The 16,813-nt window shown below is 45.5% G+C and overlaps 1 protein-coding gene across 6 annotated transcripts in view; it reads left to right on the top strand.

Annotated features, from left to right (window-relative positions):
* The window catches only part of ETV6 (ETS variant transcription factor 6), a 288,749-nt gene that overhangs the window by 250,519 nt on the left and 21,417 nt on the right, over positions 1-16,813 (top strand). For all 6 annotated transcript variants that reach the window (XM_024991435.2, XM_024991434.2, XM_059886153.1 and 3 more), the window contains 1 exon segment: positions 14,315-14,860. In XM_024991435.2, coding sequence (XP_024847203.1) covers positions 14,315-14,860 — 546 coding nt within the window.

Genomic DNA, 16,813 nt, shown 5'->3' with positions numbered 1-16,813 from the left:
CTCAGATGGTAAAGAATCTGCCTGCAGTGTGGGAGACCCAGGTTCGATCCCTGGGTTGGAAAGATCCTCTGGAGAAGGGAATGACTCCAGTATTCTTGCCTGGAGAATCCCATAGACAGAGGAGCGTGGTGGGCTACAGTTCATGGAGGTCGCAACGAGTCAGGCATGACTGAGGGACTAACATTTTCACTCTTACATAGCTATGGAAGGGCTGGGGAAGGCACTATTATAAAAGTAAGATAACTATATAACTTTTCATCTGTACCCAGACACTTACACCACTGAAATGAGACTCTAGACACATGGTCAGCTTAGAAATAATGTTCTAAAGAATGGGACCTGGCCATCAGGAAACCAGGTTCTAATCCTCTCTCCTGCTGTAACAGTCATAAGGGCTCAGTTTCTCATTTCTGTCACTCACCCCAGTTACAAGACAGGAAATTCAACCAAATGGTCTCAGATCTTAAGAACTCTCAAGTCCTAAGGACTGAGTCTCCCTGGGTGATACGAAGATGAATAAGACACGTTCTCTACCTTCAGAGTCATGAGCGACTAAAATCCAGAAAAACACAACAATGTCCTGTCTGGTGATGCTCAGAAATGCTGAGCATCAATTCTCGTTTATCTCATCTTATCAAGAACTTTTGATAATATTACCCCTCTTAGTAGTCAGACCAAGAGTAGCGTCATTCACTTGTTTCATGATGAAAACCTCATTTTAAGTAGATTGCTTTTCTTTGGTGGGTGACCCATTTTATCTGCATGAGATGAGTTAGGTGTAAGTTAGATAGCAATGTGGGGTATAGCTATGTGGGGTAAAGAACCTGCCTACCAATGCAGGAGATGTGAGTTCAATCCCTGGGTTGGGAAGATCCCCTGGAGAAGGAAATGGCAACGCACTCTAATATTCTTGCCTGGAGAATCCTGTAGACAGAGGAACCTGCCCGGCTACACTCTATGGGATCACAAGAGTGGGACACAACTGAGCGACTGAACAACAACAGATAGCTATGCAGGCAGGAGGCTACATATTTCACCAAAACCAGGAGGCACAACGTCTTTAGAAAATTCAGACCCACAAATGGTCGTGATGATGGTTATTTAGTTGCTAAGTTGTGTCCAACTCTTGGGACATCATGGACTGTAGCCCAAAAGGCTCCTCTGACCCTAGGATTTTCCAAGCAGGAATACTGGAGTGGGTTGCCATTTCCTTCTCCAAGGAATCTTCCCTACCCAGGGATCAAACCTGGCTCTCCTGCACTGCAGGCAGATTCTTTACCGACTAAGCTACCAGGGAAGCCCCTACAAATGCTTATAAAAATACATTTGTTTTGTTACAGTTATGATTAACTTTTGATACTTTGGGTTCTGAAAGCAGTGACTTTGGGCTCTGATGGAATATTTAAGGAGATAAGCTTTGTCCCAAAATATACACTGGATTGCCACTGGTCCTTTGGTATTAGAACTGCTTGAATGAGTGATTCCCTAAAAGCTCATTGAGTGATTAAAATATGCTTCTAATCCGGGCTGGTCTCTGAATGAGATCAGCTCTGCAAAGCCACCCATGTTGGACTGGATGTGCACAAGCTTCCAGGGAGAAAGAACAGGATCTATGTTTCTCAAATATGCCCATCTCACTACCTCTTTGGGGGACCCTCCTATAATGTCAGCCCTTCAGTCCCACCCTCTCCTGTGCTCCCATCTGAGAGACTGGGAGGTGATTTTTCATCACTTGAGTTTGAAACTGTTTGCACCTGTTGTGCTGTCACTGCTTTCTGCAGCCGTCAGCACGGTTCTAAGGTGAAAACTCTGCTCTGGGGCAGCTCCTTGCCACCAGGTTCTAAGGTGAAAACTCTGCTCTGGGGCAGCTCCTTGCCACCAGGTTCTAAGGTGAAAACTCTGCTCTGGGGCAGCTCCTTGCCACCAGGTTCTAAGGTGAAAACTCTGCTCTGGGGCAGCTCCTTGCCACCAGGTTCTAAGGTGAAAACTCTGCTCTGAGGCAGCCCCTTGCCACCGGGTGAATGTGGAAACTGGAAGTGAGGACGGGAAATTTTAGGTGTCAATGTGCTGCCATTCTCAGTTCTCCTCCCAGCTAGCCCATGGTCATGGCCCAGATAATACAGAGAAATCATTTCTTTGTGTAGGGTGGGGAGAGTGACTTGTATTCTGGGATAGACCACAGAAATTTTATTTACATGTCTGTTTTACTGAGGGAAACATTATCCCACTTTCCTCCCCTCGACTTCACCCATCAAATCCAGCTGCCCAAAGACTGCTTTGGAGGAAGGAATTCTTCTACAATTTTAATGAGATAATTAAAGGAGATGAGGTATATGAATCTACTTCATAATCCCAAAATAATAGTTAACATTTATTGGGTTCTTATTGTATGCCAGGTCCTTTTAAGCATGTAAGCTTTTCCATGTTTAAATCATTTAATCCTCACGACCACCCTATGAAGAGGGTAATATTATTTCCACTTTATAGATGAGACAGTCGAGGCTACCAGTGATAAAGTAGCCTGCCTCCAAATCACGTAGCTACCAAGTGGCAAAGCTCGACTTAACCCCAGGCCCGCTTGGCTCCAGCGCCTGTGTTCATTTCACAGCAATATCGATGAGCTGACCGGAATAATGTTTTTATTGGTTTTTTGTGTATTTGCAAGTACCCTGAAAATAGCACAAATGATTAAACAATGAGTAGAAAAATTATGGAGATTAGGATGCTAAGACAGATTCTCTGAATGGGGTACAAAAGACTGGCAGGTCCCAGCACTCCTGCTTATAATGTTCCTGTTTCACAATATAGATCTTCTCAGACTTAGGATGGGGGTGATAAATGCATGATAATAGCCTGATAAATGCATCTTTAAGCTGAAAATATCCTAAGGTGAAAATGCATTTACTACTCCTAGCTTGTCAAACAGCATGGCTTAGCCTAGCCTATCTTAAACGTGCTAGGAACACTTATATTAGCCTGCAGTTGGGCAAAATCATCTAATGCAAAGTCTGTCTGATAATAAAGTGTTGAGACTTCCCTGGTGGTCCGGTGGTTAGGACTCGGTTCTTCCAATGCAGGGACCATGGGTTCAATCCCTGCTCAGGGAACTAAGATCACACATGCCATGCAGTGCAGCCAAAAGATTTAATGATGATGATAAAGTGTCGACTATCTCATGTAATTTATTGAACACTGTACTGCAAGTGAAAATCAGAATGGTCATCTGGGTGCAGGGTGGCATCAGCTGTTTACCCTCGTGATCACGAGGCTGACTGAGAGCGGTTCTCACTGCCACCACCCAGCACCACAGGAGTATTCTCCTGTACATCACTAGCCCCGGAAAAAGACTGAAATTCAAAATTTTGAAGTGTCATTTCCACCTAATGAGTATCACTCTCCCACCACTGTAAAGTCAAAAAATTGCTAAGTCAATCCGTCATATGTCTGGGACCATCTATACTTGAAGCTGTCATATGTAAACCAAAAAAAGTCAGAGGTAACTTTTGAGACCCTAGTGTATGTCTTCAGTTAATGATGTTAAAACCTCATACTAAATTGGACTGAATTAACCCATTTGGATCATTGACTGCCCCAGGATAAATGGACTTAACAGGACAAAAATCTCCCATAGACAGACAGACAGGCAGACATAGATGTATCTATCTATCTATATATATATATTTTCCAATTCTTTTCCCTTATAGGTTATCACAAAATATTGATTACAGTTCCCTATGCTATTCCGATTCCAATTTTCTTAACCATTCCCTTTATTGCAACAACATGTACTTTGTGCAAACACCAGGTTTCTGCATCCAGACATAGGAAAGGCCTGTTCCCTGCCCACACCATTATCCTAGGACTTCCTCATGGGTTAACCAGGTGCCATCTATACCAGGACTTGTATGGGGAAATGCATTTAAAGTTCCAGCCTTAATCGAGAACACAGGCTGTTTTGAAAATAAGTGATGCCTACTCTTTGTGTACCTCACACATGATAGGTTCCCCACGAACCTTTGGAATCTTTCTATTAATCTGTCCGTCTCCTCTCACCCTCAGCTCTGACAGTCACCATTTTATGCTACCCTTTCATCCCTGTGACTGTGGAGTCCAGGAGAGGTAACAAGGTCCCACCAGGACTTAATGTTGTCCCCGGTGTCAGAGTATCCAAGCACCAGTTTACACTTTCCTCTGCACTAAGCTTCATTCCTCTCTTCCTTACCCCGCTTTCCTCTCCAGGGCCACCTCTTCCTGCTTTGCCTCTTATGTGTCATAGCCCAGGGCAGCATGACCTTTCACCCTTGGCCCGGTCCCTGATGCAGAATGAGGTTGTGATGGGACCTCGCGGAGACCCTGGGTGGTGCACAGAACTGCTTTTCATCCATCTGTATCATCAGCCTCCTGCTGAGGGGGACCCATGCCCCTTCCCTGCCTCCTCTGTCCTCCAGGGGTGTGGAGGCTATACTTAATCCAGAGGCTAGCTTGCTATATTGAGCTAAATGTTTTAGGGTCCAGAGATCCTTAATACACAGGAATAATTCTCCCTAGGTAACCAGGAAGTGTTCAGGAGACTTCCTCTTCAGTTCAGTTCAGTCACGCAATCGTGTCTGACTCTTTGCCACCCCATGGACCGCAGCACGCCAGGCCTCCCTGTCCATCACCAACTCCCAGAGTTTACTCAAACTCATGTCCATTGAGTCAGTGATGCCATCCAACCATTTCATCCTCTGTCGTCCCCTTCTCCTCCTGCCTTCAACCTTTCCCAGCATCAGGGTCTTTTCCAATGAGTCAGCTCTTCCCATCAGGTGGCCAAAGTATTGGAGTTTCAGCTTCAACATCAGTCCCTTCTCTTACCCCTTGGGAAATGCCACCTGATTTCTTTGAGATAAGGACTCAGAGGACTTCCCAGGTGACGCTAGTGGTAAAGAAACTGCCTGCCAATGCAGGAGAGATAAGAGACAAAGGTTCAGTCCCTGAGTTGGGAAAATCCCCAGGAGGAGGGCATGGCAATCCACTCCAGTGTTCTTACCTGGAGAATCCCATGAACAGAGGAGCCTGGTGGGCTACAGTCCATGGGGTCGCAAAGAGTTGGACATGACTGAAGCAACTTAGCAGGCGCTCACACAAGGGAGCTAGCGGGGCACTGGGTTCACCTCCAGAGAAGGAAGTCCTCTGATGACGTCATCTTGCTCTTTCCCCTCTGACCTTCGTGCTACCTTACCCCCTCCCTGTAAATGGCTCACAGTGTTTACCTCCAAATGGCCACTTGGCTCATCTGCAGCCTGATTGCTTGATTTCTCCATTCACTTCTCTTGTGGGGCTTTCTTGAGACTGAGGGAAACTCCTCTGCACCCCCTGCGAAGAGCAGAGCCAGTGTCCAGCCAGGAGCACAAAGCCTCCTCTATGGCTGCTGTGGACTTGCCCACGCTGTCTGCACTGAACCGCCAACAGCGGTGGCCCTTTGGAGGCCATCTGCACACATTGATGAAGATTAAGCCTCAGAGCCCTACATGTCCCCTGTTTTGTTTCCTTTTTAGTTTTTGGCTGCAACACAGAGCTTGTGTGATCTTAGTTCCCCGACCAGGGATCAAACCTGTGCCCTCAGCAGTGAGAGCGCAGAGTCCTAACCACTGGACAGCCAGGGAATTCCCATGTTTATTTTCTTTCAATCCCTTTCACCAAATGATTATAAAATTCTAGACACTTCCAGAGGATTTACTGTGTTTGACCTCGGACCTGTGTGAATCCTACACTCCAAGCAAGGGCAGTTTTCTTCTTGGGGCCTACAGGGGAATTCAGTGACCGCTGAATGTGACAGAGGAGTTGAGTGAAATGGGAACACTGAAATGGGCAGGCACAGAGTCGGTGGGAAGTCTTAGCTGAACGTCTTGGAAAGGCGATAGCGGGCATAGTCTCTAGGGCTGCCACACGCTGGATGGCTTGAACAACAGAATTGCGTTGCCTCATAGTTCTAGAGGCTGGAAGTCCAAGAGCAAGGTCTCAGCAGGATGGGTCCCTTCTGAAGCTGGGGGGATATCTGTGCTATGTCTCTCCCAGCATCTGGTGGTTTGCCAGCAATTTTTGGAGATCCTTGGCTTATGGGTCTTGCGTGGCTTACCTCCTGTGTCTCTTGATTCTTCATTCAGCACCTGTAGGCTTTTGTTGCTGTTTTGCCATGTCTGCCTTCTCCATGAAACTATGATACCCTTGAGAGCCAGGACCACGTTTCCTTACTCTTCATATACTGTACATCTGAAAGACTACCACACATATGGTTGGCATCGCCGAAAGGTCTTTGCTGCAGTTCGTATCATAAGGACTGTGACAAAACATACCTCTCTGGTCATGCAGCGTGTGCATGTCTGTGTCCAGCCTCCCCTATTCAGGGGGGCAGCAGTCATGTCAGAATAAGGGGCCCCCTACTCCAGTATGACCTTCTCTTACCTAAATATATCTGCAATGACCCTTTTCCCAAATAAGATCTTTCTGGAGTTCTAGGGGGTGGTGACTTCAACACATGAATTTGGGGGTGGGGAGCACAAATCAACTCATAACAGAAGTGACAGAGCCTGACTATATGTATGAAATCTATTTTCAATTCCATCTCAAGACCTAGAGTCTTTAATTTTTGTGTAGGTCTTTATATCACACATGGTTTCTGCTACTCTTTTACAAAACAGCTGGGAAATGGTGTTTTCAGTGAGAAAAAAATCTGGATCCCAGTGTACTGAGGATGATGAGTGAGAGTTACCTGCTGGGCCTGTTGATTTGTATCTCCCTGACCAATGGCTCTTATCATCATCCATAGCCTTAGGGATAACACAACAGGGAGATGTGATCCTGGTGCAGGAGATATAACTTGACCTTAGCCTCTTCTCTACCTTGGAAATTTCCTAGTCAAAAACCAAGAGTTTAACCAAAGGCAGTTTTGCTTTGTTTTTAAGGTCTACTAGTTATTTATTGGAGAAGGCAATGGCACCCCACTCCATTACTCTTGCCTAGAAAATCCCATGGATGGAGGAGCCCGGTAGGCTGCAGTCCATGGGGTCGAGAAGAGTCGGACACGACTGAGTGACTTCACTTTCACTTTTCACTTTCATGCATTGGAGAAGGAAATGGCAACCCACTCCAGTGTTCTTGCCTGGAGAATCCTAGGGACGGGGGAGCCTGGTGGGCTGCCATCTATGGGGTCGCACAGAGTCGGACATGACTGAAGCGACTTAGCAGCAGCAGCAGCAGCAGTTATTCATTACATAATGTGAATAAGTGGAAAGTGTTAGTCACTCAGTCACATCGGACTCTTTGGGACTGCATGGACTGTCCATGCAGTTCTCCAGGCAAGAATACCGGAGTGGGTAGGCATTTCCTTCTCCAGAGGATCTTCTCCACCCAGGGATCAAACCTGGGTCTCCTGCATCGCAGGCAGATTCTTTACCATCTGAGCCACCAAGGAAGCCCAGTGTGATTAAATGGGGTTGAATTTTGATGAATTTTAAGTAGAGAAACTTTACTAATAAATAAAAGGAAAAAGGATGAGAAAAGAAATCAGACTTCTTTTTGTGACCATCACATTTAAGGTCCTACCTTACTGGGGGCTTTTTGGTAGTGGGAAGAAGGGGTTATTTGTGTCTAGAAGAGGTCTACAAGGAGAAAAGTTTGGGGTCAGAAAGTACTTTCCACCAGAAGGAGGTCCCCTACCAGTCCCAGCTACATTCCCTGCCCCACCGCACCCCACCCGCTTTCTAAATCCCAAGTGACAAATTGTATGTGGCCTTTCCTCTCTCTTCCTTGTACGTTTCCCTACTGTATCAAGACCTTCAGACCAAGGGCAATGTGGATAATTTCCCAGTTTTCCAGCTGGGCAGTTCACCAAGAACAAACCCAGACATCAAGGCCAGACCAAAAAAACATCTTCTTGTTTTAGACAGAAGACTCCTACATCTAGGGGATTTAATGCACCCACTGTCCGCTGAGTGCATTTCCTGTGTCCGGAGCTTCTCTGCCTGGCGGCTCTGGTCTCATAAGTTTCCATACCCTGCTGCCAACTTATAATAACAGAGGCAGCAGGGTAGCAACATCAGAGCCCTCTCCATACGTGGGCGCGTGCTTTTTGCAAACTGAAACAAAGCTTGGAAGGGCTCATTGCAGACCTTTCAGCCTTGACAGTGCTTGTACCCAGACCACCAGGAGCCTGGAATTAAATACCCTCTGTTCCAGTTCTCCACAGTTAATGTTATCAACTTCATCAAGTACTTCCTCTTTCAGTGGTGTCTGCAGAGAAATAAATAAATCAAGCCCATCCAAGTCCTGTTTCTGCCCAGATCCTGAGTCAAAAGTAACATCAGAGTTGGATAAGCCAGAGCACTGTCTCCCTCCCTCATTGTTCCCAAAATCTGGGCAGGAACAGAGAGTGAAATCTCTCCAGGACATTACATCAGTTCCTCTTTTACCCTTGGCATGAAAAGTTCTTCCTCTCATAGTCCTCCCAGACTTCCTAAGGCTTGCCCCAAGTGCACACCCATCCACTGAGCCTTGACGCCTGCGACATCAAAGAAAACCTGCAGGTAACCAGGCTGCTGGCCAAAGCCTGTGTCCATTTTGAAATTTGTAAGACAGGAAATGGATTCAGGAAATAGGATTTCTCGGTACATGGTCTTCATCATCCTTAAGTATTTTTAAACCTTAATAAGCTTTTAAGGAAAGGGAGACATTCTATAAATGGCATTTAGAATAAAATATATGAAACTTCAAAATGTAACTGTCTTAAATATTGCTTACACTGATGATATTCTGTGACGTGGACAAAAGAGAAATTCATTTTTGTGGATGCAGAATTGAGATCTATATTAGCTATGAAAAGAAAAATTTGCCTCATTCCCAGATGATTGCAGGTCATTTCTGTCATACTAATAATTTCAGCCATTAAAGTTAACTCCCTGGGCTAATCAGTGTCCTGTAAGCTTTTGTCTGCACTGAGATTAAAGTGAGGAAGTTAGGACTTGTCATCCCAGCCTGTACCCTTGCAAGGTTGATTAAGCACTTTAATTCCTTTATAAAATCATAACCACTGAGCCATCATATCACCTGAAAACTAATAGTTCCTCAGTATCATCAGCTATTTTCTTAATGTCACATTTTTCCAGCTATTGCATAAATGTTTTTACAGTTGGTTTGAATCACAATCTAAGCAAGGATCTGTTTGTTCATTGCAAACAGTTGACGTGTTTCTTGAGTCTCTTTCAATCTATAGGTCTCCAGCCATATCTTTTCTAATATTTTGTTTTTTATTATCTATTTATTTGGCAGCACTGGGTCTTAGCTGAGGCATGCACACTCTTTGGTTGCAGCATGTGGGGTCTAGTTCCCTGACCAGGGATCAAATTCAGGCCCCCTGCCTTGGGAGCAGAGAGTCTTAGCTACTGCACCACCAGGGAAGTCTGTCCTTATTTTTCTTGTGCACACGCTTGCACACTCTCTTTCTAGGTGTTTAAAAAAGAAGTGAGCCATAGTTAGTATAACTTTCCCCCTGTGTATTTTCTCTCTGGTTGCTTTCAAAATTTTCTGTTTATTTTTGGTTTTCAGCAGTTTGTGTGCCTGGATGTGGCTTTCTTTGTATTTATCCTATTTGGAATTTGCTGAGCTTCTTGGATCTTTAAGTTTGTCTATTGCTGCTGCTGTTAACAAATTGAGGACAGTTTGGCCATTATTTCTTCTTCTTCTTCTTTTTTTTTTTTTGCCTCATTCTTTGTTTTTCCTTGTTTGACAATGTTACAGTGACTGTGCAGGAAAATCATCTCATTTTCTTAGATGAGCACATAAGTATTTAGGGTAGGATATCAGAATTTCTGGGGCTTCCCTGGTGGCTCAGTGGTAAAGAATCTGCCTGCCAATGCAGGAGATGTGGGTTCAATCCCTGGGTAGGGAAGATCCCCTGGAGAAAGAAATGGCAATCTACTCCAGTGTTCTTGCCTAGGAAATCCCATGGACAGAGGAGCCTGGCAGGCTACAGTCCATAGAGTCACAAGACTCAAACACAACTTAGCAACTAAACCACCACCATCAGAATCTCTAATTTGCTTTAAAATAATACAGTTTTTAAGAATGTGTTCAGTTCGGTTCAGTCGTGTCCAACTCCTTGCAACCCCATGAATCGCAGCACACCAGGCCTCCCTGTCCAATGTGTTGGTGGGAGGTAAAAACCCTCCTCCATTAAAAAAAAAAAAAAATTCTCACTTTCTTGAACTCCAATTACATCTCTTTTAGACCATTTCATACTGTTGCCACAGGTCTCTGAAGATCTATTTCTTTGTCTTTAATCTTTATTGATCTGTTTTCATATTTGCTAACCCATCTCCCATCTGCTAAGTCTGTCCAGTCCAGTATTTCAAGTACTGTATTTTTCAGTTCAAAAACCTGTTTTGAGAGTTTCCTTTTCTCTTCTGATGATCTTCATCTGTTATCAGTCATTACCACCATCATCTTTAAGTACTTGAACTTATTTATAATAGCTACTTTAAAGTTCTTATTTGCTCCTTCCAGTATCTAGATTATCTGAGTCTATTTCTATTGCCTGCCTTCCCTCTTGAATATGGGTCATATTTTTATGTTTCTTTACATGTCTAGGAAATCTTTAGTGGATACTTAATATTAGTTATAGAGACTCTGGATTATGTTATATTCCCCTGAAGAGTGTTGATTTTTCTGCTAGCAGGCAGTTAAATAACTGGCTGATCACTTTGGTTTTGTGGAGGCTAGATCTTATAATTGGCTAGGGAACATCTACTTCAGTTTTACCTTAAGTCCTCAGGCAGATCCCTTTTTCCTAGAGCACTAGTCCTTACTCCAAAGGTATGACCATTCTGGGGTAATAAATAGCCTGAGGTGTTTTCAGAGTCTTCCTTGATAGATCTCCAACTCTGAACTCTACCTCTAGTACTGTGACCAGCAGCTGAAATTTCTGCTCATGTCTTTAAACCATACAGCCGTTCCCTTTCATTGAGCTCCTTGGAGTTTCCCCTGCACATTGCTGTTCGGGAGCACGTGTTAAGGATTTGGGAGAATTTTATGTGCCCGTTAGTGGCTACTCCTTCTGAGGCTCCCTTCTTTATGGAAATTTTCTCACTCAGGTTGTTTTTTTTTTTTTTTCCCCCTTCTGGTAGATTCATACTCTACTCCCTGGCATCTCAAGCAACTTTCTGTTCTTTTTCTAGCTGCCCCAGACTACATGGACTGGGGAGGTCACTCTGGGTGAAAAAGTGAGTCACTGAGTCACGTCCGATTCTTTTCAACCCATAAGACTGTAGCCCACCAGGCTCCTCTGTCCATGGAATTCTCCAGGCCAGAATACTGCTGAGTGGGTAGCTATTCCCTTCTCCAGGGGATCTTCCCAACCCAGGCATCAAACCCAGTTCTCCCACATTGCAGGTAGATTCTTTACTGTCTGGGTGAAAGCTGTATAAATTTGGATCTCACTCTGGACAGTTCCTTTCTTGCAAGACTAAAATCCCCTCAATAACTTTTTTTTTTTGGCCACACCTCAAAGCATGTGGGATCTTAGTTCCCTGACCAGGGATTGAATCCATACCCCCTGCACTGGAAGCACTGAGTCTTAACCACTGAACCACCAAGGAAGTCTCTCAGTAACTTTTATAAATACATTTTATCCAGACACACAGGAAAGTTAGTCTGCTACAAGTCACTCTGCCATTATTGAAACTGGAATCCTCTTTATGAGGAGAAAAATGATAGCATACCGTAGTACTTCACCGTACTTTACTTATCTAACCATAGAGCCTGGAGACTGGTCCTTAGCACAACATCAAGGTACTCCTCATTCCATTTTATAGCTGTGTATCCTTCATCATTTAGAGAGAGACTCTCATTTGTTAAATCAGTCTTCTATTGGTAGCTATTTCAATGATTGTGTGGACCCTTAACCATGTCCAACTCTTTGTGACTTTATGGACTGTAGCCTGCCAGGCTTCTCTGCCCATGGGATTCTCCAGGGAAAAATATTGGAGTGGGTTGCCATTTCTTCCTCCAAGGGATCTTCCTGACCCAGGGATCAAACCTGTATTTCTGGCATCTCCTGCGTTGCAGGCTGAACCACCACTGAACCACCTGGGAAGCCAGTCCAGTGATTAAGCACTTTCATAGCAGCATGTTATATAGTGATTACAAAGTAAGCCCTTTGCTTTCAGGCAGACGATCATGAACAATATTCCTTTTGTTCACCATCTCATATGATTGGTGAGATCTAGTGGAGTCCCCATTTTCCTGTTATCCCTGTGTTAAGAAACCATCACCTTTGACTCTTGTGTGCTAACCCTATCAGATTCCCAGATCCCCTTTATATGTTCTTCATATAGATACTGACGTCATGGTGAAAGGAGATGACTTTGTCTTGCTTTACTTAGAACCATGGACAAGTCTTTGACCAGAACAAGGACCTGCAGGTATATGCATGCTTTTGGTGAAACAGCTCTGGGAATAGATGTGGCCAGAGAAACCTCACTGAGATGAGTGGGGGACTCTGGAGAAAGCTCCGTGTCTGTAGGCAGATGTCTGCACTTCTGACCCTGTTAAGAACAGGGCCTCCTAAAGCCATGTGTTTTCTGGTCCCTCCCTCATCCCAGCCCATGGAGCTACTTCTGCCACTGAGCTGTGTACACTCCTGATGTTGTCTTTGCTCAAACGTCTCCAGCTGGAGAGTTCCGGTGGGATAGGGTGGAGTCATCTATCATCAGGGGTCCACTCTTCCTCCTTTACTCTACCTGTCTGACCATTTGTAGGGACTGTGCATTCAGAAACAACATGCTCCTAGATCTTCTTTAAAGTGCAAGACTGTCATTCTGTAAATCAGGCCCACTGTGCCTGCTCAGAGCAGGGTTTAATATGACCCCCTCCCACCCCCCGCTGCCCCCCGCTGCCCCCAGTTTCTACATAGCAGAGAGGTAGACGCTGTAATGGACATATAAGGCTATAGAATCTGACTGGAGTCTGTCTGGCTGGGTGACCTTGGGCAAATTGCTTAACTTTTTATTTAAGAATATTTGTTTATTTGACTGTGTCAGTCTTAGTTGGGGCACACAAGATCTTCATTGCATCATGTGGGATCTTTTGCCGTGCGTGCTCGGGCTCTCAACTTGTGGTCCATGGGCTATAGACCGTGCGGGCTTAGTTGCCTGGTGATATGCGGAATCATAGTTCCCTGACAGGGATCAAATCCTTCTCCCCTTCATTGCAAGGCAGATTCTTTTTTTTTTTTTTTTAATTTTATTTAATTTTTAAACTTTACAATATTGTATTAGTTTTGCCAAATATCAAAATGAATCCACCACAGGTATACATGTGTTCCCCATCCTGAACCCTCCTCCCTCCTCCCTCCCCATACCCTCCCTCTGGGTCGTCCCAGTGCACTAGCCCCAAGCATCCAGTATCGTGCATCGAACCTGGACTGGCATCTCGTTTCATACATGATATTTTACATGTTTCAATGCGCAAGGCAGATTCTTAACCACTGGACTACCAGGGAAGTCCCTGCTCAACTTCTTTATGCCTCCATTTTTCTCTCCTGTTATAAACAAGAGTAATGGTAGCATCCTCTACTTGTGTGAAAGTATTAGTGGCTTCAGTTGTGTCCGATGCGTTGTGACTCCATGAACTGTAGTCCCCCAGGCTCTTCTAACCATGGAATTCTCCAGGAAAGAATACTGGAATGGGTTGCCATTCCCTTCTGTAGGGGATCTTCCTGATCCAGGGGTCAAACCTGGGGTCTCTTGCATTGCAGGCAGATTCTTTACCATCTGAGTCACCAGGGTGTGTTGTAATTTTAAACAATATAATCCAATCCATAGAATATACAGTAATTGCTTTATTTTCATCATCTTTATCATTAATAGCAACAACTCCTGGAAGCAGAGAATATGAAAATTGGGTTATGAAAATGTAAGTTGGTGAAAGCCTCTCTCTCGAGACCCTCAAGGGCCCTGAAAAACCACACTAAAGAGTCAAGTAACAAAAAGATAAAGAATGAATAAAGAATGAGTGTGTGGCTTCCTTGTGTTTATAAGCGACGAATGGGTGATAAATGGAATACTTGTAGACATTCTTAGCTTCTCCAGGGGCAGGAAAAGAATTTCAAGTATGTACAATTTAATGTTTTTTTAAGCGGGGAAGAAGACCCCACATCTGGGGGAAAAGGGTCTTCCTACACCTGTGCGTGCTCCATGCTTGTCACCTTTAGGACTGCTGTGGGGTTCCCTCCCCTGAGCATCCATCAGGGTCTCTGACTGTCCTTCCCTCTTCCCCACAGATAACGGTGTCCAGAGGACCTCAAGGCCGTCGGCCGAGAACGTACACCAGAACCCTCCCACCATTGAACTGTTGCACCGTTCCAGGTCGCCCATCACAACAAACCACCGGCCTTCTCCCGACCCCGAGCAGCGGCCCCTCCGGTCCCCCCTGGACAACATGATCCGCCGCCTCTCCCCAGCCGAGAGGGCCCAGGGACCGAGGCTCCACCAGGAGAACAACCACCAGGAGCCCTACCCGCTGTCAGTGTCTCCCATGGAGAACAACCACTGCCCACCGTCATCCGAGCCCCACCCGAGGCCCTCCAGCCCCCGGCAGGAGGGCACGCGGGTCATCCAGTTGATGCCCAGCCCAATCATGCACCCTCTGATCCTGAACCCCCGACACTCCGTGGATTTCAAGCAGCCGCGGCTCTCCGAGGACGGGCTGCACCGGGAAGGGAAGCCCATCAACCTCTCGCATCGGGAGGACCTGGCCTACATGAACCACATCATGGTCTCCGTCTCACCGCCCGAGGAGCACGCCGTGCCCATCGGGAGGATAGCAGGTGGGTGAGCCCCCCGCCCTCCCAGGAGCCCCCACGCCGTCCCAATTAGGTGCCCTCCAGAGGCTCTGGGAGGCCAGGGGGAGGGAGGCTTTGCCAGCAGGAGACGAAATTCCCTAAATGGGCTAGTTAATGAGGCGCTGGGCTGCCGGAGTTAATGAGCCTCAGAAATGTGAAGAAACAAATGTCCTCCGACCAGCTTACAAAGGGGAGTCATGTTACGACTGTGGCTAAGCAAAAACATTTAAAATCAAAGGTTTATGAGCATGTTAATGGCTCTGTCCCGGAGTTTCCAGTGGCTAATTAATGAGCAGGCACAGCACAGAGGACCTCTGTCTCAGATTCGGGCCTGGATTTCCATCCTCTGGGCAGTAACTCCATGTAGCCTTCACCTTGGGAAGAGGCAGGAGAGAAAAGTAGGATTAGGGTGTTGTTCGGTCATTTGGACAGAGGAAGCCACGCCCGAATTCTTTTCCTTTGATGATGACAAGCCCAAATTTGTTTCCCTAAGATGAGAAACCAGTGAAAAAAATCACCATGTGGTATTTCTGCTCATGTGCCCATAATTTACATGAAGTCATTCTCCAGAAGCTTTTATAATCCTCTCACCTCTTGGCAAAGTTAGGGCTTTTCCTAGAGCTTCTCTCTGGTCACGAGACACTTTTTGAGCACCTACTGTGTGCAGATAAACTCATTAGGACATAGAGGACACAGAGCTGATTAAACACAATTACTTCCTCGGGGATTTAAAATTTACTCTAAGAGACAGGTGTGAAAACCACTAAGGTATAAGACAGAAGGAGATAAGCCCTCTGCCCCATTCAGTCAAAGCACAAGTATTTATTGAGTACCTATTGTGTGGTGTGGATGCAATGCAGAGAGAAAGGTTTTTAATATTTTACTTATTTGACTGCGCTGGATCTTAGTTGTGGAATGCAAACTCTTAGTTGTGGCATGTGGGATCTGGTTCCCCCACCAAGGATGGAACCCAGGCCCCTTGCATTGGGAGTGTGGAATCTTAGCCACTGGACCACCAGAAAAGTCCCAATAAGGAGCATTTTGACTGGAGGAATTGAGGAAGGAAGATAGCTCGAAGTTGAAAGTGGTTATGGGTCCAGTAACGGGAGGACCGGCTAACCTGGTGGCTCAGTGGTAAAGAATCTGCCTGACAGTGCTGGAGACACAGGAGACATGGGTTTGATCCCTAGGTCAGGAAGATTCCCCTGGAGGAGAAAATGGCAACCCACTCCAGTATTTTTGCATGGGAAATCCCATGGATAGAGGAGCCTGGCGGGCTACAGTCCAGGGGGTCGCAAAGAGTCAGACACAGCTTAGCAACTAAAGAACAGTGCAAGAGAGACATGGAGGCAGGAGAGAGGTCAGACTGTTCAGGGAAACGTGAGGCATTCTCCTGCCTCCTTGACCTGATGCTGTAGGACTGAGATCCAGCTGAACCACAGGAGGAAGCAGGGCTCATAACATCATGATAACACAGGTCCTAAGGCTACTTTACCTCTGTCTTGACTCGCTGTCTCTTTTTTATTGGAGTCATTTGTTTCTAAATTTTTCTCTGGCCCCAAGGGCACCTCTGGTATCACCTCAATTTTACCACTATAAATAAGTTACATCAAGAATGTTGAATCAAGAAAACAAAGAGCTATGACTTACATGTTTCAAAAAGAAAAAAAAAAAAAAACTATGAAAAGTGAAATGGTCTATGCTTGGAATGTGATTCAAAAGCATCCCACAGGGCTGGAAGAGAGGAATGCATAGTTGTGGTGGTTCATTTGCTAAGTCATGTCCAACTCTGCAATCCCATGGACCGTAGCCCACCAGGCTCCTCTGTCTATGGGATTTCCCAGGCAGGAATACTGGAGTGGGTTGCCATTTCCTTCTGTGGGTAAAATAAGGTTAGTTATGACCCAAGGGCCATATGGCTGGGTATTGGATGCACAG

This window comes from Bos taurus, chromosome 5 (genome assembly GCF_002263795.3).
Source record: "Bos taurus isolate L1 Dominette 01449 registration number 42190680 breed Hereford chromosome 5, ARS-UCD2.0, whole genome shotgun sequence".
NCBI lineage: Eukaryota > Metazoa > Chordata > Mammalia > Artiodactyla > Bovidae > Bos > Bos taurus.
The sequence above is the reverse complement of the archived record's forward strand: the minus strand, read 5'-3'. Positions and strand labels throughout refer to the sequence as shown.